Source organism: Echinops telfairi, unplaced genomic scaffold (assembly GCF_000313985.2).
Source record: "Echinops telfairi isolate 266 unplaced genomic scaffold, ASM31398v2 ScPeMD7_7457;HRSCAF=8495, whole genome shotgun sequence".
Classification (NCBI taxonomy): Eukaryota; Metazoa; Chordata; class Mammalia; order Afrosoricida; family Tenrecidae; genus Echinops; species Echinops telfairi.
Window position 1 is genome coordinate 25,157,178 of NW_022111357.1, and position 23,720 is coordinate 25,180,897.

At 46.7% G+C, this 23,720-nt stretch overlaps 1 protein-coding gene across 2 annotated transcripts in view; it reads left to right on the forward strand.

The window, feature by feature from the left end:
• LOC101647629 (group IID secretory phospholipase A2) overlaps positions 1 to 23,720 on the forward strand; it is a 34,086-nt gene that overhangs the window by 3,707 nt on the left and 6,659 nt on the right. For both annotated transcript variants that reach the window (XM_004705386.4, XM_045299176.1), the window contains exon 2: positions 22,001 to 22,248. In XM_004705386.4, the coding sequence (XP_004705443.1) occupies positions 22,209 to 22,248 (40 nt within the window). In that variant the 5' untranslated portion in view covers positions 22,001 to 22,208. The remainder of the gene's footprint in view (positions 1 to 22,000; positions 22,249 to 23,720) is intronic.

The window sequence follows — 23,720 nt, forward strand, 5'->3', positions numbered from 1 at the left end:
CGCTTTGTTGGGGCCTGTCCCAGGCAGGGGCACATCTATGGGAAAGTAGCCCCAGGATGCCCATGGCAATTTGTCTTAACCTTCTCATGACAAGTTCTTTTCTGTCAGCTTTGAATTTTTGGTGATACCATGTGTTTTTTAATAATGGAAGGCATGCTGGAGTCAAGGGGAATTTTTTTCAGGTAATAGGGAATTTTGACACAATTAGGTGGGACTCATATGTCCTGAGTGGGCACTGGTGGTGGGATGAGACCCATTTATTCAGATGTATGCAGTTGCACAGGTATATTACAACTGGGACACCCACTTCCCGAGAAACCTGAGAAGTTGACAATGTTGGTGGGTACTATATGTACCATGGGTCACTAAAGGGTCAAATTGGTGTGTGACCTCTCAGCTGGCAGTGGAAACTGTGATGATTAAGATAATCTGCTCAGTGGCACCCACCCCCTCCAAGTGTCACCCAGAGCACATGCCATCCTGGGCACAGGTACATCTGTGGCCCTAGGCACGGTACAATAGTTTGCAGTATTCCTGGCTTCTACCTATGAGAACAAGCTGTGACAGCCCCAATGTCTCTAGACATGACCAACTGTCTCCTGGGGGGAAACTCGCCTCTGTTTGAGGAAGTCAGTGCCATCTGCCTCTTGTCACATGGCAAAGAGGGAGCTATCCCCTGGCCTTGACCCCTCCAACGTGAGCATAGCTATTTCTTGGCCATGAGACCCTGGGCCAAATGGTTTCCGTCCCTGTCCTCTGTGTCCTTGATTATAATAAATATACTCTGCCCTGTCACCCGTGTGTGCAGGGTATACCAACCGGTACTTCAAGAACCAATAGGGTCACCCAGGGTGGAGAGGTTTCAGCAGAGCCTCCAGACTTAGACAGACTGAGAAGAAACTTCTGAAAATGGGCCTTCTAGGTTACAAGGCCCTCAGAGCGCAGAGTGGCCTCCAGAGTGGACTGAGCACTCCGCTGATCTAGAAGATGGCATGGGATGGGCAGGGTTGTGTTCTGTTGGGCATGGGGCCGCCGTGTGTCAGGGCCAGCGCAGCAGCCCCTGGCAATGACAGAGGGTGCGGGGCTGTGCTCTGCAGCGCCTGGCATGCGGTAGATGCTCGGCTGATGGTCTTCTTGTCCCAGGGGCCATTTCTCGGGTCTTGAGGTGACTCGAGATGGCAGGTGGGGAGAGAGAGAAGAGTAGCCTGGGAAGTGGAAGCTGCCCCCAAATCCCATCACCTTCACGCGGGTCCTTCTCTCAGTGTCCCCAGAGGGACATGCTGGCAAGAGACACACACACACACACACACACACACACACACACACACACACACACACCGGAGGGGGGGGGGGCTTCCCTTCACATCTTTCCCTCAGCTAATTCCTTTTCTGGCTCCAACAATGACCTGGCTGGCTGGTCCCGCAGGTCACTGTCCCCTGCTTCAAGCCCAACTATTTCCCCTACCCCTTCCCCAACCAGCTTCCTCTCCATGCCGCCCCCCACTCCCCAGGAAGTGCTCCTGGGTAAACACCCCTCCATCCAATCACCCAACCCCATATGGGATGTCCTAATTTGTGCCTGCTTACACATTCCTTTGTAAGTACCTGTATGCTGTTGTGCTCCTGTATTTGTTTATTTATTTGGGGTTCTTTCAGACTGGAGATCCCAGAGAATGGGGGTTGGGAGACATATTTCCTTCAAAGTTCAGGGGACCCCAATAGGGCAGAGCCGGCATCTGCCTTATCAGACCAGAAACTGCCTCAGGGCTGGGCGCAACGTGAGTGCAAGGCTGCCTCTGTTTTCACCCCATCTGCCACAAGCTAAAAATGAGGTGCCCTATGGTCCACACTCTAAAGATACAGCCTCCACGTTCAGGGAGGGCAAGGCTGGAAGTGAGGAGCCAAGGGCCGCAGAAGACCCCGCTGCCATCTCCACCTTGCACTCCCCCCGGACATGCTGGTTGGACTCATCTTTGGTGAGAGCCAGTCCCTGTGGGAGAGGGCGGGCTCTTCCCCTTCTTCCCCTTCCCCACCAAGCATCGGGTGTTCAATACTGAAGTCAGGAACAAACTGATCCGCCCAGTAATTCCACGTGGACTGCAAACCAAAACATGAACCCAACTTGTTCCCACAGGCAGATGAAAAAGGAGGCTGATTGTGGTGTTTTGTGTTTTTTGATGACCAGAAATAAAGCAAAAATAAATAGATAACTTAAAAGAGCCCTGGTGGTGCGGCGGGGTAGGCATTGGGCAGCTAACCGAAAGTTCACTGGTTCAAACTCACCTAACGGCACCAATGGAGAAGAGTGAGGCTGTCTGCTCTTATCAAGGTTTACAGTCTCGGAGCCCCTAGAGAGGCTGGTTATGAGTTGTAATCGATGCAGAGACAGCGGGTTGGGCTGGGCTTTTAACTGGACCTGTGTCTGTTTAATGGGAGCCCTGGTGTTCTGTGAGCTGCTCACTTAGCTGCTCGCCGCCAGGGAGGGTTGAATCCACCAGTCTGCCCTGGCTGTCTGTCTACTCCCACCAAGAGCTGGCAAACCCAAAGGGCAAGTCTACCCTGCCCTATACAGTCATTACGAGCCGAAGATGACTCGATGGTAGTGAGTTTGAGACGTCAGTTTGATAAATTAAATATACAGGTCAGAGGCTCCCCATAAAGAAACTCGTGGTCTAAATGGCATCTCTGCTGCACTCACCAAAATACTTAAGGAAGATTTAACACCATCTCTCCATAAAAGCCTTACAGAAAAACAAAGAGGAAATTCTACTAGACCACTGTTACTCTGATATCGAGGCAACCAAGGATGCTGCAAAATAAAACTACAGAATACGACCTCTCCATTTCAGCAAGTTGGTCTCACGAAGAGATCAGTGAAGATATGGGTGCTATAGCAACGTAGGGTGAAGAGATCAGTTTGTTCCCAGCTAGCAGAAAGAATAGCGTCTGGGATCTTAAAGGATTGTTTTAAAATAACCAGCCATCTAAGCAGCTGTCAACTAAGTCCATACAGAAGAAGTACACCAGCCTGTGTGATTGAAGGATTGCAAGTAATAAACCCAAGACCAGAGGAAGGAGTTAAATTCTGAGTCCCTGGTTCGTAGAAGGCTATGAGTGACAGTGAAAGACCAAAACTCATTTGCAAGGTCCCCAACAAAGAAGGACTAGGCTGTCCACTTCTGAGGAATTAACCATGGAAACCTGTGGACCGACTCCAGACATCAGATCCTGAAACCTCATGAAAAGAAGCAGCACATTGCCAGCGATGGTGGCAGAAAACGACCCTTTCAGGTCGGAAGTTGCTAAACATCACTAAGGAAGAGCTGCCTTCTCAAAGTAGAATTGATCATATTGACGAGGATGGAGTAAAGCCTTCGGGATCTGCATTTGCTGATGGGGCATGGCTCAGAATGAGAAGAAACAGCTGAAAACATGAATTAATAATCAGAACTTGAAATAGACAAAGTATGAATCCAGTACAGTGGAAGTTGTAAAAACTGGAATGGAACAATCAACATTCTAAGCATTAAACCAGAAAAACCAAACTCACCACCCTTGAGTCAATCCTGACTCCTTGTACCCTGTAAGAGCTTTGGTGGTGTAGTGGTGATGGGTTGGATACACTCCGCAAGGAAGGTCAGCAGTTTGAAACCACCAGCCACTTGGAGGGAGAAAGGCAGGGCTTTCGAATCCCATAAGCAGTCACAATCTCAGAAACGCACAAGGACAAGTTTACCCTGTCCTATAAGGTCACTATGAATTCTAACCACTGGTGAGCTGAAATGAACTGGTACTGGTCATTTTGAATAAGAAAATTATTTATGATTTACTATGCTGGGAATCAAGCAACCAAGAGGAAGAGCATGCCATTCATCATCATAAAGGACATTTCAACATCTATCTGGAGATTTATCTTGAGAGTCTCTCAATCCAATTTCAAGGAAACCCAGTCAACATACTTCTGATTAAAATCTATGCACCTACCACCAAATCTTGTGATGAAGAGATTGAAGAAGTCTGCCAACATCTTTAGTCTACAATTGATCAAACGTGTAATCAAGATTCATGGTTAACTATTGACAATTGCAATGCGAAAGTTGGAAGCCACATTTCTAGTGGTTGGAAAACATGACTTGGTGATAGAAATGAAGCTGGAGATCACATGAGAGACCTTTGCAAGACCAACTTCTATATACCAGCAATAAACAAATAGAAATTGAATTTGAAGAATAATACATTTAAACCAGTTCAAAAACATGAAATCCATAAACAAAAAGACCAAGACCATGAAAATTATAAAACAATGCTGAGAGAAATTACAGAAGAAGAAAGTGGAGGATTATAACATGTTTATTAACCAGAAGGCTCAGTATTATTAATATGCCAATTCACTATAGATTGCTGTACAGATTCAATAAAATCTCAGTCAAGCTCCTCTTGGACTTTTCGTATAGAAATTGGCAAGCTGGTCCTATAAATTCATGTAGATTGAAAGGGGCCTAAAATATCCAAATCAATATTGAAAAAGAAGAACAAAGTTGGAGGACTTCCACTCGCTAGTTTTAAGACTTATTTTAAACTTACTCTAATCAAGACAATATGGTATTGGTATAAAGGCAGACAGAGCACCATCAGTAAAGGTGTTGGAACAATTGGCTATGTATATGGTTAGGGGTAGGGATAGAATGTTTGTATGCCCCCAAATTGTGATTCATACCTCACACCAGACAAAAACGAACTCAAACTGGTCACAATCCAACAAAAGTGCCAAGGCAATTAAATGGGGACAGAATAATAGTTTTGATAAACAATGCTGGGACACAGGAAAGTGGGCCTCTTCTTTACACCATACACAAATATTGATTTAAACTAGGTCATAGTCTTAAATGTAAGAACTAGGATGATGAAATTCTCAGGGGAAAAAATTAGAGGTAAGTAAATCTTTTTGAACTTGAATTAAGCAATAGTTTCTTAATTACTATACCAAAAACCCAAATGAAGAAGAAAGATTGAAATTAATTTTACAAATTTAGATGTTACACGAGGGGGTTGCAATCAATAACAAGAAACAAAATGTGTCTGAATTCTTGAGTGGAAAACTGTAAACCTTCACCAAATCCACATTAAAATAATTTTTTAACAGAAGAATTCAGTAAGATACAGTGGGTGGGTAGGGTGGGTAATAATGATTCTCTGACCAGATTCCTTTTAGGAAAAAAAACCAAACTACTGTTGAGTTTCAAATGAAAGTACAACCCACAAACTGGGAGAAGATTTTTGCAAACCCTATATCTGGGAAGGGTCTTGTGTCCATAATATAGAAGGAATTTTTACAACTCAAAATAAAAAAAGACAAATAAAGTGCACACAGATTTTGTATAGCTATTTCTCCAAAGCTCTATAAACGGCCCATAGGACATGAAAAGATGCTTAACATTGTTAGTCATCAAGGAAATGCAAATCAAAAGTCACAATGGGCTACCACTCCACGCCCACTAGGGTGGCGGCAAGGAAGCAATGGTAACAAGTGCTGACACGGAGGTGAGACATTGGAGCCTCATCTCTTGTGGGAATGTACCATGGTACAGCTGCTCAGAAAAGCAGCCTGGCAGTCCCTCCAACAGTTCAACTACCTTGGCGGGGGGGAGTGGTTGGTTAGGTGCTGCCAGTCAGTCCTATTCAGGCAGACCCTAGTTACAAGATTGCCCAGCCTGCACGCCTGATCTCTATGCTGCGACCACCGGGTCAGTCCAAGCACTGAGCATCTTCCTTTTTCTCTGATGTTCTACTTTACCAAGCGTGATGTCTTTCCCCGGGGACCCGTCCCTCCTGATCAAGTCTGACTGATGGGCCCTGAAGTCTCACCGTCCGCACTTCTAAGGAGCATATTCTGGCTGCACCTCTTGTGGTGCAAGAAGCGGCGAACACCGATTTATTTGTTCTCTTGGCAGCCCGTAGTGTAATTCATCTTCACCAACACCATCATTCAAAAGCACCGATAGCCCATCAGTTCCACTCCTGGATATAAACCAAGACAATTAAAATAGACGACCCTTCAGAAACTTGTACACACTGTTCTTGGCAGCATGATTTATAATGGGCGCATGGGTGCGCGTGCGCGCGCGCACACACGTAGCCCAAATGTCCATCAGAAAATGTTCCAAAAGTCACAAAAGTCAATTCAGCACATAAAAAGCTCATCGCATTCTTGGCTAGTCAGAATTCAGCATCATAAAAATTCCACTTCTTCCCTAATGTAATCCATGATTTTAATGTTGTTCTTAGTTACCATACAGTTGATTCTGACCCATAGCGTTCCGGTGTTTAACAGAACAAAACACTACCCTGTTGTGCCGTCCTCACAATTGTGACCCCAGTTATTATATGAATGCCGTTAGGAAAAACCCCTTAGAAAATGCAGTCAGCGCCAGGTATCTTACAGAATGTCGTGACGTCACTTCCAAAGGTCCAGATAATGCGGAGACTCTTCTCTGGGTGACCTGCTGAGGAATCAAAGCGAGGCCCTGCTAGCTTGTTGTTAGTCAACAAAGACATCCTGACACTGGCCTGGGTCAGAAAGACCCTTATTGCTCTGTTTGCTTGCTCATGGTCCACCGTTGTTTCTTGGGGTTAGCCTGAAACCTCAGTTAGAAAGCATCTATATGTGACTCCCCAACGTGTAAATCCAAAGCCAAAGGTATGTATGTATTCTCTGTGCCTCCTGACTTCGAGCAGGGCATCCCAAAGCCGTGCATTTGGCATGACTGCCATCTCTCACCGGCATCCCTTCTAACAGAACCTCCGGGTCTTCCTCTGACTTGGACTCAATTGGCCGCACCGCTTCAGGGTAAGACACCTGCGTTTCAGGTGACCCAATCATGGCCGTGTGGGAGCGCATGGTGGCAGCCACGGTGTCCCTCCATCTCATTGAGAGGGCCCTCTTTTCCCTGACCCGCTGCTTGGCCAAGCCTGAGGTCTTTGTCCCGAGATTGATAAAATGGTCAGAGGAAGTGAGCTGACGTCTCAGCAATCTCACACATCTACGGACCCTTCTGACTGTGGTTCCTCCAACCACGATGTGTCTATTCTGTCAGCCATCCATGGTACATTCAGGATTCTTCACGACACCAGGATGCAAGCCCACCCCGCTTCCTCCGTTTTCCTTTTCATTTATTTAGCTTGCATATTACTTTAATGAGACTCCGATAAAAAGTTAGCATGATTTCTTTTGAACTAAGGGAGCCCTGGTGGCATCATGGGCTACTTGCAGGGCTGCTCACCTAACCCAAGATCAGCAGTTCAAAGCCAGGAGCCCCTCTGAGGGAGAAAGATGAGGCTTTCTACTCTCATAAACATTGACAGTCTCAGAAACCCACAGGGGCGGGTCTACTCAAGCCTACAGGGTTGATATGAGTCGGGGTTGACTCGATGGCAGTGAGAGTAGCCATGAGAAAAATTCAAAATTGGGTCTAAACCTGAGACTCTCACATCAGTACAAATTCCAAATGGAGCCAAGATTTAAGTGAATTTTAAAAAAATGAAATCATAAAAGTATTAGAAAAAACTACAGGAACATTCATTTTAATCTCAAAGCAAAAAAATTAGAATGAACTATGAGAGGATTCTTTTTATCTCAAAGGCAGAAAAGCCTTCCTAATTATGACCCAGAACAAGAAGATGTATAAGAAAACACTCAGGAATATAACCACATCGAAACCTAAAATTCCTTCACAGTTAAAATCACCATTGAGGACAAGAAAGAAAGGATAAATTACGGGTTATTAAAAAGGTATTTTCCAAGCTTTTTATAGGCAGAGACTAATTTCCTTAACAAATAAAGAGTTTCTACAAACCATTAAGAAAACAATCTGTCCACACACAAAAAGTAGATTTTGTCATGGCCTAGGGCTGGGAGCAGGGAGTGACCATTAATGATGAAGCGTTTCTTTGGGGAGTGTTGAAGATGCTCTAAAATTAGATTGTATCAATGATTGCCCCATGCTGTGATTATACAACACACAGAGAACCACAAACTTGAAATGGGTGCATGAAATCTAAGTAAAGCTATTTTTAAACTATGGATCATACGCTGAGATAGGAAACCTAAGCTTATAAAACTTCTAGAAGAAAACATAGAAAGTAAAGATGTGTTTTTAAAAAAGAAAGCAGATGTAGAAGAAAATTTTTCTGACGAGATAAAGATGTTTAATGTAGCACCAACAGAGGAAAATATAATACCATAAGGGGGGGGGATCAACAAATTTATTTACAGGAAACTTAAATTGCTGCTCTTCTCACCCCACCCCAAACCTAGAACTTCATGACTTTATTTATGTTAACTTTTATTGTGAATTGGGTGGAGGTTTACGGAGCAGAGCAGTTTTCCATTCAACATTCCGTATATCTTTGGTGTCATGTCCTCAAATGCGGTCCCCACTACGTTATATAACTGACCTCACTCACTTCCTGGCCTTCCTGGCCCCCTTCCTCCTGCTCCCTTAACCCTTCTGAACTGGGTCCTCCGCTAAGTACTCTGCTTTTCATCTCAAACGGCTAACTTCTCAGCTGTGCCACCTCACCAGGGTTATCGTTCCCCATATAACACTCACTACCTTCGAATCAATGCTGACTCATGGCAGCCCTACAGGGCAGGGTAGAACTGTCCCTGAGGGTTTCCCAGATCGTAACTTTTTTACAAGAATAGAAAGCCTCCTCTTTCTCTCATAGAGTAACTAGGGGTCTAGAACTGCTGAGCTGTCGGTTAGCAGTTCAATCGTAATCACCACCCACCAAGGCTCTTGCTCCCCTTTAGACCTGTCTGTTGTTTGGCTGAAAACTGAGTCCCAGCAGTGAGTTCACTAAGAGCCAGACTCAGGGTTCCACCAGTCCTCTATCTGACCAGTAAGCCTGGTCCTTGCTATGCTGTTACATTGTGTTCCATGTTTTCTCCACTCTGTGGAGAACCTTTCGGAGCAGGCCACGGTGGTAGTCGGGCACCATCCAGTCTCCTCATCTCAGTGTTGTGGAGACCGATTTCCAAGTGGTGCACTAGTCCACTAGACTAATCGCTTCCACGTGTCTTCAATGGTTTTCACTCTTCTGTCCTCAGCACAAGGAGAGAGCAATCATTGCACCTTAGATGGAACTTTTAAGGCCCCAACCCCTCCTCCCCAGAGTCAGATGCAGAGCATTGTCTTTGTGGGCTCCTGTATGCCAGTTGTCCTTGGTGCTCCTGAGGCCACTGTTTGGAACCCCAGGACCCATTCCCTCGCATTGCTTACTTATGTCTAAGAAGTTTTCACAATGCTGCTCCCTGTATGTTTCACCACATTCCTGGATCAATTTGCAGCAAAGGTAAAATACCTATATACACATAGCTTCTGTCAAACCAATATATACTCATGGGTCTCACTCTACCTCTACCTCCCACACCCATTCACATGGCATGTCTGTCCATACGTGTCCTCATAGATCACAGTTATTGTGGGATTGTGTGTATCACAGCTTTACCTTCTGAGACTTTGAACTCTTGCCCTCCACGCAGTGTCTTCCCCTGACTCCACCCTTGTTTGTTTGTTTGTTTGTTTGTTTGTTTGTTTGTTTTGGCTAGCCTCCCTCTGATAGCCCACTGCCTTCATCTTCACTTAAGTTAGCCCCCGTCTGCCCTCTAGCCAGTAACTTCTCCTACCTTCAGGTTGAGCATCCAAGTCACAAACTGCAAAGGAACAGGCTGAACATATACCTAAGGAAGGACTTGTGTCCCCAAAATATGAAGAGCTCCTAAAACTCACTAAGAAGAAAACAAGCCATTAAAAAAACATGAGCAGAGATGTTTGAGAAGCCACTTCACCTAAGAAGATAGAGCAAACAACTACACAGAAGACGGAGGTGTATTACAACCACAACACGATTCTACTAGACATCTGAAACGACTAGAGAGCATACGGAGGAAGTGGAGCTCATTCGCTGCTGGTGGGAATGTAAAATGATACAGTCACTTTGGAAACTAGGCAGTCACTTAGAAGCCTACCCAGCGACTCTGCCATCTCACTTACAGGTGTGCACTATGGAGCAAAAGAAAGCACATGTCCATCCGTATGAAGATGCACCTGGGCATTGATAGCAGCTTCACTCCTAATACTCACTCTCACTGCCGCGGGGTGCGTGCTGACTCATAGCGACCCCCTGTGGGTTTCAGAGACTGTAACTGTTGGCAGGAGTAAAAAGCCCAGTCTTTCTCCCACAGAGCTGCCAGTGGGTTCGAACTGATGACCATGCGGATTGAAGCCCAACACGTAACCATTACATCACTAAGTCTCCTTTAGTCACAATAGTCAAAGCCTACAACCAACCCAAGGCTCTTCTCTCGGTGAAAGGATGAACAATGCTGTGTATCCACACAAGGGAATCCTCCTCAGTCCTACAAAAAACCCAAAAAAACCAGCTTCTGATCTTCACAACGAGACTGCATGCCAGACAATGCCCTCTATATAAAATTCTAGGAGGATCACTGGTGGGCTGCTAACTGCAAGGTCTGGTTCAAAAACCCAGCCACTCTGCGCGAGAAAGACAAGGCTCCGTACTCCTGTAAAGGCTTAGAGTCCCCGAAACCCACAGGCAGGTCTGCTCTGTCTCCCTGGGTGGGGATGAGTTGGAAATGACTCAAGGGCAGTGAGTTTGGGTTTTTGTTTGTTTGTTTTTAGTGAGTTTGGTTTTTGTAGATATAAAATTCTAAAACTGGTGAAACTTGTTTATAGTGACAGAAAACAATTGCGTGGTTACCTGGACTGGAGGTAGGGGAGGAACTAGCTTTAATAAGGCACAAGGGGACTTGTTAGGGTGGATGAAAATGTGCCACACCTGGCTGGAAAAGTGACTATGAATGTATATATTCTTCAAAATGCACCAAACTTGAACCAGGCGTGCTGAATTTTATGGAGATTGTACCTCAATAAAATTGACTTTAAAGAAACAATTTTTAAAGTTTGTAAGAAAAATACATTGCTTCTACAGTATAAGAACATCTTTATTATCTCATCCCGTTTCTCCAAATAATTTCTAATCATTAAGCAGCAAATGCTGGAGGAGGGGGGCCTCAGACTTCCTGATTCCTGTCATTTGGAGACAGATACTGAGGTCGAGAGCTGGAAGTCCCAGGGACTAGCCAGGACAGTCCCTCAGGCCAGGACTCTGTGCCAGGGAGACCGTGCCCGTGGTCATGTGCACAGGTGGGGAAGGCGAGAGGGATAAGCAGAAGAAAGGAGAAAATGGCCAAGCAGCTGCTCACCTCCTCCAGGAAGACTTGTATGCATTTCTGGTTTTCTCTGGCTGCCCTTCTCACCCAGTGTTCCATCAGCCATGCCTCTGGCCCTTCGGGCCATAGTTAGACTTGGGTTAGAAGACTGGCTTTTGATTGGGCATTCTACTAACAGGTGGTTCGACCTCTGTGAATGGGACGAAGCATGCCCACCATCTGACTTATGGTTTGAGGAGGAAGAGGAGAGCACTATTCTTTCTTGGAAAGTGAGTGGCGTATCCATCCATCTAAGGACTTTCACCAGGCTGGACCGGGCTGTGGGGCCCACCGGGCCACATTTATAGTAAGAAATATCTCCGGCTTCAGGTACTGCCCACACAAATCAGCATCCACTTCCCCAAACCGTCAATAACAAAGAAGGGTTTTCCCATTCTCTTGGGGCGGTTCCAGAGGTATCCTGTGGTCTTGTGAGCTCCCAACGTCTGGTGTTCTTCCATGATGCACCCCCCGCACCCCCCCACCCCCCGACCCCAACCCCACAGGTCAGAGGGATTCAAGAAGGACCCACATCACTGTGAGCCTTGATCACCTCCCCCTGGATGCTGACCTCAGACACAGCCAAGGCTGCACACTCTCAAGGTGCCCGGTGGGGTTGGCTTAGCATCTGATCACAGAGTCACCCCGTCCTGTGAACCTAGGCTTCTCAGGGGTCTCCCACCCCCGTGACCTTGACCTTTGCCTCTTTCTTTGCGAGGTCCGGCCCTAAGTGCACCAGAACACTATTTTGGTGTCCAGTCTAAGTGCCACCATTCCGCCCAAGTCCACGGGAGGTCCCTCCCACCGAACGGCCACGCTGGGCCTGCACAGCTCAGTTCCAACCAGCTGCAAGGTGTCTGGTCCCTCAGGGAACTAGAGGGCAAGACCTTGCTCACTCCTCTCCGTGTCCCACACTGGGTGTCAGGGGTGGCTGGGTCACATGGTGGGAGTGCAAGAAAGGCCTATGAATAGAGTCGTTGAATGAAATACCTGTTGGGGGTTCCTTGGGGATTTCTTGGAAGGGTGGGTTTCACCATGGCCAGGTTCACAGCAAAGACAATGGCCACTCTTGAGTACTGACTGTATATGAGACACGTCGTCAAACACCTTACATGCCTCATCTCCTGGGATCCTCCAAACAGCCCCAGTGGGTGGGCATTGCCTCCTCCAGGAAGCCCTGGGTGAGACTAAAGTGCTGGCTGCTAACTGAAAGGGTGGACGTTTTGAGGCCACACAGAAGTCCCTTGGAAGAGAAGGCTGGCAGTCAGCTTCTACCGAGGCAGCTGTTGAAACCCTGCGGAGTACAGTCTCCCCCGACACACCACTAACCATGGAGCCCTCCTCCCTCCCATTTAACAGACGAAAAGTGAAGCGCATCAGAGATGTGCAGTCGCTCTCCTGATATTGCACAGCTGCTGCAAGGTGAATCAGGACCCATGTCAGAGCTGTCTGACTCCTGAGCTTCCCTCTGAACACCCAGCCTCCTAGCCTTCCAGCCTCCCAGCCTAACGCGGCCTCAAGAGAGACAGCCTGAAGGCTAGGGCTGGGTTGGAAAACAAGCACAAACCTTCTAACAATGCCCATCTCAAAGCTGCTGGATGTGAGACTTCTAGAGTGATTTTGAAAGTGCTTTCTAGAGGTCACCAGCCTAGGTTTGGGTCACTCTGGAAATCCCCCACTGTGTATGACCAGCTCTGTCACTTAGGGACAGGTCTCTAGACACTAGAGGGAAGGGAGGTCAGTTTTTTCAGCCCGTTGCTTCAGTCAAACCTTTGATTCTGAAAGAAGGAGCCACCAGCAGACTACTGATAGGCAAGGTAAGCCCAAGCTGACTTGTGCTTACTTACTAAGCTGTAGCTTAGCGAACAGTTTCACATGAGTCTTACTACATCTTGGGTTGATAAGGAAGCACAAGTAAGCCTTTGCTTACCTTGCCTGTGGAGCAGTCTGTCCGTGTTCATCAAGTTCCTTGGCATTTATTGGATACATGATGTGTGCCCATCATTCTACCCAGAGTCATGAACATTAGCTCCACGAGAAAGCCACAGTAACAGGATTAAGGCAGCACTGGTGTTAAGCTGGAATCAGAGGCCAGAGCTGTATAATAGCAAAGTCGGCTCTTTCTACCACCTTGATTATTTATCATCTAAAAGAGCTTGCTTCTATCCCCTAGTATTTCTGCTAGCATTTAACTCCATCTGCTATTATTATTATTATTATTATATTATCATCATCATCCTGATTTTTTACATATTTTATTTTGGGGGGTGATATATACATAACAAACACATGCCCACTTCATAATTTCTATATGAGCATCTCAATAACAATAAATTGGTCACACCGTTCCTATTAGGTCATCATTCTGTCTCTATCCATATTGTCGCACCGCCATTAGTTTAGGTTCCCTGCCTCTTCAAGCCTCATGTGGGCTCTAGATTAAAAGGAGGGGAGACCAGGAATAGCTCTTCCAACTCAGATGGAAGTCAGACTTACCAGAGATCGAAACCAGGGCACCACAAATTGCTAGTGAAGCTATTGCTCAACGAAGCAATGGTTTAGCTGTCAGCTTGTCAGTTTACTCTCAAAAGAGAATTCTTTGTAAGAGCACTTCATTTGAGCAAGCCCTCCTTATTCACTGGGCTAAGCTGCTGGTTAGTTTAACAATAGTGTCATGCAATAATTTCAGCCCTCATTTCAAAGATTATTTCTGGGCATTTGACTCAATGGATCCAATAAGTGTGATTTCTTCTGGAGTTTGAATTTCGGTTCGTGCTTTTCTGCCTTTTGATTAGGATCCATCTCTTTTAGATCCTGGAGCAACATGTTGAGCCGGCATCGTTCATCTCCCCGGCTCTCCTGGTGATGGAGGCGGGTAGGCCTGTAGCCCCTGTCCTCCTTCAGTGAGAGCTTCCTTCTCCAGCGGCTAGCCCAGGTGAAGAGGACAATTGTTGTCTCTTAGATGATCTGTCAAAATCTTTGAAGGCCCCAGGTGCTGCTCACCAGACTAGGAAGTAGAACAGAAACCCAAAACAATGTTGGGCTGATTGACAAGATCCAAAGCCACAGGAAGCCACATCATCAGTCTATTCAAATACGTGCAGGAAAACATACAAAGGAGTTATGCAATGACATGCAGAATGCCGAGTGACATTCCACAGCACCGCCCACTAACCAATACCCAGATCAAGGTACAGAGTGTCGGCAACCGAAAGCCCTCTTGTAACCCCAATGATGGCTAACAGATTCTTTCGCGTGGTTTTGGAACTCTGTATAAATGGGATCTTTCACATATGGCTCATCCCATTGACTAGTGGGTGAGATTTATCAGTGCGTCAGTGCATTCACATGGTGTGATCATTGTGTGATTGGATCCCCGTTTACGTAGTTATTGATTTATATAACCCTCCGGCGGTTGACACTGAGTCCTTTCCAGGTGTCTAACTGACTTCCTGTGCTTCTGTCTTGACGCCAGTAGAGAAAAGTGGGTCTCTGACCCCTGAAGGCAAACCTCACAGGTCTCGCTCCCTTGCCTGGGGAAGCTGGGCTCCTTCTAGCTTTCTTCCCATCCATCCTCTGGGCCTCCCCGAATTCTGAGCATCATCCTTAACGCCCCTGGTGGGTTTTCTGCACAATTGGGGTCCAGACAGTGGGATTGTTCTGGTAAATTGGTCCTTTGCAGCAGGGGCGGTAGAAGGATGAGGGGTCTCTGGGTCCTGGCTGAAGAGTTTACGTTCACACGCACAGGGGTCTCTCAGGAGAAGGGGAGTCACTTCCTTCTCGAGTCTGGGCAGCCCTTTCCCACCTCCACCTGTTCCAGGAGGAGGAGAAGCAAGTGCCGCAGAGGCTCCGAGCCTGATGAACCCCTCTGTAAACTGAGGCTGAAACCAAACAAACCCCAAGCCCACTGCCATCGAGTTGATGCCAGCTCCAGCGGCCCGCGAGAGGGTTCCCAAGGCTGTAAAGCTCTCCTGGGCCAACAGTCTCCTCTTTTCCCAGCGGAGCAGCTGGTGGCTTTAAACCACCTTACAGGTAGTGGTTGGACACTTACTCCACAGCCTCCCCAGGGCTCCTAGCATGGGGGGTGAGGTCGCCTCAACCCCACTTCCGTCAACAGATTCCAGAAGACGGCCCCACAAAGGCTTCCAAGGGCATCATGGGTTCTGTATCAGGCTGTATCCCAAGGTTGGACGGTTTGAACCTGCCAGCCTCAGGAAAAAAGGTCCGGCCATCCATCGCTTTCCTTGAAGCTCCCCTGCCTTAGAAGCGCATGGACTAGTCCTGCTCTGCCCTGTTGGAGGAGAGGGTCTCTCTGAGTCAGAATCCACATGACAACACGAGGCTGGGTGGGTAACCTTTATGGAAACAGACTACATCTTTCTTCCAGTAAGCAGACGGTGGGTTTGAACCGCTGACCTTTTGGTTCGCAGCCCAATACTTACCCACTCCTCCACCAGGGCTCCTTTCAACAGATAACCCATGACCTTCAAGTTGATTCGGACTCATAGCAACCCCGGAGGACTGAATAGAATTGCTGTAGAGGGTTTCCAACTCCGTAATCATCGTGGGAGCAGACCGCTACATCTGTCTCCTACGGAGCAGCTGGTAGCTTTCAACTGCCAACCTCTTCAAATCAGAGCTGAGTGCTTAACCACTACGCCACCAGGGATCCTCCTTGCTCATATTCAATATGTGTAAAGCACTTACAACGGTATCTGCCGGGTCGTAAGGGTGCTGATCAACCTAGGGTCCAACCCAAACACTGCCATGCGTCTGCTGTGTGGTCCTGGGCAAGTGTCTAATCTCCCTGAGCCTCAGTTCCCCCCCTGTAAAACAGTGCTAGTGAAGTTGTGACATGAAAGGAGCTAACAGCCCAGGGTCTGACCCACGGTAGAGGCTTGGCCCATGGCAACTTTTACTAAACTCGTACCCTGGACACTAAGCCCCTTCCACGCCTCTTCACTCGCCACCTAGAGTTTGGTCGACAAGGGTTTTTCCTATTGTTACTAGGGAAATAAGAAAACACAGACTTGCTGACTAAGACACTGAGGGCAGGAATGAGGGGATTTCTGAATTTCTACAAACTGTCCAGAAAGCAAAGCATTCACAAATCTGTATACCTCCCGACTCAGCCATTTTACTTCTGGACATCTATTCTAAATAAAAAGCCATAGTATGTATGACCCGAGATGTTCACCCCAGTGCTTTGTATAGCAACGAGAAATGGGGGTCTAAAAGTCACCAGCTAGAGATTGGTTATGTTAAATAAGGAGCCCAGTATGTTTTCATTAAATATGCTTATGAATGGTTTGTTACCACCTAGAAAATACTTATGAAATAGCCTCAAATATAAAGAGGGATATGGCTGTCCATGAAAATAGTGATTGGGGTCTTAAACAAACAGCCATCTAAGTGAGGGGTTATGAAATAAGTCCAGACAGTAGAAGCACCCTAGATTGGGTGATACACAGATGACAACTACACAACTCGAATAAGGCGAAGACAAAAGCGTGGGAGCTACAATTAAGAACGCCCGGTTTGTAGAAGGCTGTGGAGGACAGTGGGAGCCCCAAACCCACCTGCAAAGCACCTAGTCCGACCAAGGCACTGGCAGACGCGCCATAGCCAAAGACAAGAGTCCCGAATGGGCCTGCCAGCAGGCAGAGACCATCCGACGTTGAGTAGGCTGGCTAGAACTCGATAGCTGGCCAGTGGACCCCGCTATAGACACGACCTGAATCTGTCCCAGGTGCAAGCACCCGTGACCGCAATCGCCCCCCTGGCTTTCTGAATGTTGGGGGCCTTCTCCCACGGATGCACTATTTGCATTTTTGTCTTTATCCTAATGTCTTTACACTAATCCTTGGTGAGATTTGTTTTTCATTGTTCTCGGCGGGTTTCCCAGCTGTGAAGCGCCGGAGGAGTGGGTGTACCATGATGCTAACTGATGCCGGGGGGTTATACGGAATGCAGGGTGGGGGGTGGGCAATAAGGAGGGGAAGGGGATTTCGGGAGTAAGTATTGAAGGCGGGAGGGGGGAGGGGGCACAGAAGCTGATGGATTTTCCCCATCATTTTAACGGGGGCTCTTACAGCTCTTATCACATTCCATACATCAATTGTATGAAGGATATTTGTACATATGTTGCCATCATTATTTTCTAGTCATTTACTTTCTAGTGAGCCCTTGGTAGAAAATCATTTTGAAGTCCCTTTTTCGCAACAGAGAATTGTGTTGATGGTTGTTGTTGTGAGCTGCCGCCAGGCTCTTCCTGCTTCCAGCACCGTCCTGTACAAAGGAAGAGACAGTACCCAGCCCAGGGCCAGCCTCGGGCTTGCTGTTAGGTCTGAGCCCACTGTGGCTGCCAATGTGTCCATCCACCCTGTAGGGGTCTTCCTCTTTTGTGGTGCCCCTGGCTTCCACACTTGACAGAGGCCTGTGCAGCAGGCTTGCCCTAAGCAGGAAGTCATTTGTTTCTTGTGGCTACTTCCGTGCGCATGGATTGCGGATCCAAGAAAGGTAACTCCTTGACGACGGCAGTCTGTTCTCCATTTGTCATCACGTTGTTCAGGCTCCAGTCCGAGGATTTCTGTTTTCTTTATATTGATTTGTTCACGATAGATTATTAAATGTTTACATTGTGCTAATATTTGGTTTGTAGCCACGATGGAGTGACAGGGAATGGATTTTCCTTTTGACTGGGAAAAACATGTACAAGTACATGAAACAAAGGTTTTCTAAACCATTAGACATCAGGAAGCCTGGGATGGTGACCCTGGAAAGACAGCGGAAACACTACTTCTATTATTGCCCCCAGGTTACTGGCTGGAGAGAGTTTCTGGGATGCAGCACCCAGTGGGAGAGTTGGGCAGTAGTGGCAGGGGTGGGGGTGGGGGGTGTCTTAGACCCAGCAGAGCCCAGCCATCTCCCTGCCTTGAAGAGATGAATCTGGAAGCCCATGGAGGACCAGGCGGCTAGGGTTCACAGAGCACGTCACTGGAGAGGAGAAGGCTGAGCAGAAAGGTCTCTAGAGCTTTCAGAAGATCTCTCTCCAGTCTTCACCTGAGGACTGAGCCGTGCACACCTGTGAGGAAGTTACCCATGGGTCGGTAACAATCCTGGAGTTCAGTCAGGACTAGAAACAGTCCGCGTTCTCACCAGCCACGGGAAAAGATCTCACAATTCACAGGATCATGCCTAGAGTACTCAGAACCTGATTGCCTTGGTTGGTTAGGGGTATGGGAGTTGATTGGCCCTAGGCTGTTGCTTCAGTCCCCTTAGCAAAGATGAGAAACAAACTTTCAAGTGATCAGAAGGTTTCCAAGTAACTTAGTTTCATACCAAATCAATGTTGGAGAACATTTACGTGGTCGCCAGACACCACCGAGTCTGTCGTGACTCACAGCCGAGCAGAGCACTGGCCCTGCGCCATCCTCACAGCTGTTAGGCCTGAGCCCATCATCGAAGTCACCGTGTCAACTCACCTCATTGTGGGTCTTCCTATCTTTCGATGCCGCTCCACTTTACCAAGCATGCAGCCCTTTTCCAGAGACTGGTCTTTCTTGATAACACGCCCCACGTATGGGAGACAATGGGCTTAAACATAACGACCAGTGCCTTTGCATAGTCAGTAAAACACAAGTAGACATTTCTCCATCATTCTCTGCTTTCAGCCAGTATCTATCTGACATCAGCAACAATATCCCTTGTGCCATGTCCTCTTCTGAACTTTGAATTTGTAGCAGCTCCCGTCAATGTACTTACTGCCTTTTGTTTTGTTTTTTAATTACATTCAGCAAAGCTTTACTCGCATGTGATATTTATGATATTGGTCAATCATTTGTACAGTCTGTTGAGCTTTCTGTATTTGGAATGGGCGCTAATGGAGCTCTCTAGTCAGTTGACCAGGACACTGTCTTCCAAACTTCTTGGCAGAGATGAGTGAGTGCTTCAGAGCTCCATCAGTTTGCTAAACGGTTTCTGTTGGTCATCCACCCATTCCTGGAGCCTTCTTTTTCTCTCATGTCTTCAGGGCATGTACGTCTTCCTTCAGTACCATCAGTTATTGATAATATGCTACTTCTTGAAATGGTTTTATGTCAACCAGTCCTTTTTGTAACAGTGACTCTGTGTATTCCTTCCATAGTCTTTTGATGCTTCAATAATTTGCCCACAGAAACCTTTAATAGTGCAACTCTCGGTCTGACTGTTTCTTTTAGTTCTGTCTTGAGATGTGCTGAACATGTTCATTCTTTTTGAGTTTTTAACTCAGGTCTTTGCACAGTTCATTATAATATTTTATTTTGTCTTCACGGGCTGCCCTTTGACATTTTCTGTCCAACTCTTTCACTTCATCATTTCTTACAGTTGGTTTAGCTACTCTATGTTCAAGAGTAAGTTTCAGCATCTCTTCTAACATCCACTTTGCTCTTTTCTTTCTTTCCTGCCTTTTTAATAACCTTTTGCTTTCTTTACATACAATGTTCTTGATGTCACCCCACAGCTCATCAGCTCTTCGTTGAATAGGGTTCAGTGCAGAAATCTGTTTTTGAGATATTCTTGACATTTAGGATATGTATATGACATATATATATTTAGGGTATATATACACACACATATATATGAGCTATTGATGGTCTGCCCCACAGTCAACCTCCGGCCTCATTTTGGCAGCTGAGCATGCACTTCTCCATGATCTCTTCCCACAGTGGGAGTCAATTTGATTCCTTTGTGTTCCACTTGGTGAGGTTCATGTATACAGTTGTGGTTTAGATGGTTTTAAAAAGGTATTTGCAATGAAGACTTTGTTGCTCTTAGAAAATGCTGCCATGCGATCTCCAGCTTCATTTCTATCATCGACCATATTTTCCCATACTGATCCTTCCTCTTTGTTTCAAAATTTTAAATTCTAATGAACAATAATTATCAATGCATCTTGATTACATGTTTGATCGATTTCAATATGAAGAAAACCGTGGAGTTCTTCCATTACTGCATCCCTCGCTTTAGTGGTTGGTGCATTAAACTGAATGATCGTCATCTTGACTGCTCTTCCTTATGGGTGTGTGGGTACTACTCTCTAACTGACAACATTGAACTTCAGAGTAGATCTTGAAATGCTCTGGTTTGCAATGGATGCAAGCCCATTCCTCCTGGGTCTGTCATCCCAGGCATAGTAGGCCACACAATGGTCAGATTCAGATTGGCCAGTGCCAGTCCATTTTAACTCACTAATGTCCGGGACATCAATCTTTCTGTGTTCCCTTTCATTTGGGGCAATTTCCAATTTTCTTACGTTTAGGCTCTGTACAGTCCACACATAAAATTTTAATGGATATCTGCCATTGATTTTTTCCCCTAAATTTAAGTCATGCCCAGCAGTAGATGAAGGTCCCCAAAGCTTTGTTCAATCTATATCATTAAGCTCAGCTCCCATTAGAGGGGGCAGTGTCTCCCCACCTGAGGAGCTCATCTTCCACACGACATCAGACAATGTTTCACTACCTGCCTCCGATTCTCAGCAGGTAATTTTCCACACATGGGCAGTCTATGCCTTCTTCCCAGTCTGTTCTTAGTGAACCGTGTTCACCATGGCTGAGCCTGTGGCATTTGAAATAGACCAGTGTTATGGCTTCCAGCATCATAGCAACATGCAAGCCAGCACAGTGTGCCAAACTGACAGCCACGTGGTGCTCTCTCGCAATGGATATCTGTTCGCCTAACTGGTTGGTATACGCGTGGTAGAAATGCTCTCATTTTTCATAAGCTGCAGGCAGCAGTACTGACAAAAATACTTGTTCGGGCCCGAGTCCTGGTCCATGAGTTCAATACTAATGAGTCAGTAATGTATATTAAATGAGGCATGTTTAAACAGAAGTACATGTAAAACAAGATGATGCATTTAGCAGTTGACCAAAAGAAAGAAAGAAAGAAATGCTGAGACCAGAGTCTCACAGAAACCTAATCCTGTATTGCCTGCATTCATTAATTTCCCTAATTCAGTGTTCCTGGTGATATGCACCAAAATGTTAATGGTGCTTAATGAATCCACAGGTGATTTTGTCCTTTTAGTTTTAAAAATACCCTGTTTTATTGTTGTTGAAACAGATGCAGCAGAAATACACCAATTCGACCATCTCTATATATACAAGTCTTTGACACTGATCACAGCCTTGAAGTTGGGCAAACACTGGAAGCCTCCTCTTCCAACTGGCTCCTATCCCATTTACAAAAACTCACCGTCCCGAAGCCTCCCGTCTGATCTTTCCAAATGCTGACTCACATAAATAGTTCTTTAGAGGAGCCCAATGCTCAAGGCCAATATTCTTTACAAATTAAACTAAATTATAGTTTGATTGAGGAGACTTGGTGGTTCAGTGGTTAAATGACAGAGCTGTTCACCAAAAGGCAAGCGGTTCAAACCTACCAACCGCTCCATGAGAGAAAGCGGAGGCAGCCAGCTTCTGTAAAGATTTTCCAGTGCGGCATTTCTACTCTGTCCTGCTGGGTCACTATGAGTCAGAGTCGATTAAATGGGATCAATGGGTTTTTGTTTTTCACAGTTTGGTTCAAAGAAGACTTTGGGGGTGTTTGGGGTTTGAGGTTTAAAGCTGATGGTGCCCCTGCAATGCTTCCCAAAGTCTGAATTCCATGAGAATACAAAACTCTCACAGACCACTGTTAATCTCTCTTTGCTGTGTTTTGCAGATTTTCTACCCTGAATGTGTTCCTTTTGCAGTCAGAGAGGAAAGAAAAGATAACTAAAATTCCAGAGCATTACAAAAGAGGAAGTGAGGGGCGCACTACACGCCTTCCCAGGAGCTGGAGCTGAGAGGGGCAGGGCTGAGGGTACGGCTTCTGCTATAAGGGGCAGCCTGCAGCGAAGGGTACTTCTGCTCCTGCTTCCTCTGGGACCATGCGACTTCCGCTGCTGTGTGTGCTGGTGGTGATCGCTGGTGAGTAGGGTGTCAGCCCCCACGGCTGGGACGGGAAGACGAAATGCAGGCAGGCTCTACACCCACCTTCTTAAACTAGGGGCTGCTGCCCTGGTAACCCATGCACAGATCCCCCGAGGCCTCCAATCTTCCAGGCCCTCCCTGCAGGGAGTGGTGCTTAGTTGCCCATCTCCTAGCCCCGTGCTTTGTTTGGACCAGAGAAGACCCGGCTGCCAACCCATCGGGTGTGCCCCAGGACAGGTGAGAGCCTGCAAGTTCAGAGGCTGGCAGCTTGCTGGCAGACAGCTCTGGTGTGCTGGACCCAAATGACAGAAGTGAGGTCTGTCCTCCTCACTCTATGCAGCCTGTCCCTTTGGCTGAATAATAACAATCATGTACCTTCACACAGCACGCTCTAATCTTCAAGCCCTTCATTTCTGTGATTGTCTCGGATCCCAAGGGGAGGGGAGGGGGCCGTTTCCGTTCTCCCTTTAGCAGAGTCAATGCAAAACTGGGGTTGCTGGCAAATCATTTTAGTTTCTCAATCCATTTCTCAATCCATCTCAAAAGGTGCTGGGGGGCTTTGCTTTTTAAGAAGGATTTTGAATTTTTTAATTAAGGTTTTAGGATATCTTGGGACCCCCAAATTCTGGAGAGGAACACATCTCCAAGATTTCAGTGGGAACTTTGAAGAAAATTGCACTCCACCTTCAGAAATTCATCTCTCAAATGCAAAGAGGCAGCTATGCCACAGAGATAGAAACCACAAACGAGCGTACAGCTAGAAGGCACAGTTTCAACCTTCCAGGGTGAGTTTAGTGTATTTCGGAGCCAAAATGGAAAGAGCTACATTTGGGGTGGAAAGGGAGATGACGTTCATCAAGAAGGCAACATTCTAAGTTCAGGCCTCTGTTGGGCCCACAAGAGGGACTGTAAGCTCTTCTTGGCAATTGGTTCCTTTGAGTTCTGTGTCACTAATCCAGCCCTTAAGGGTGGGTTGTGTGTGATTCATTCTCAAGGTCACAGCTCGTAAGAGTTCTCTTTGGCATCCCGTGCAGTAGGAACCACTAGAGCGATCATTTCTTTTAGCAGAATCAATACTTGACTAGTCCCAAGGAGCTGGAGATCAAAGATGTCCCGGATATTCAACTCCTCAGGATGCCCTGCTGCTCCACTTCCCCCACTCCTCCCTTGAGCATCCCCTCGTGCCCCTGGGTTCTGTGATTCATAGCAGTGTCCCACAGAAACTCACAAAACTGTGAGCAAACCTCTCATGAGATAGTGGATCTGCTTGCTGTTCAGTGCCCAACCCAAAAGGTCAGGCAGAGGCGAGCCGAATGCAAAGTTCCAGCCAGAACCCCACAGTGTCCAAAAGTCACAGCAGGACTCCTTGCTTCCACCAGAGCTCGGTCAGGAAACAGAGGTCTGGCTTTCCAGGGAAGGAGAGGTGCATTGGGTATTTATAAACACCATCCAAGGGAAACAAGGAATGG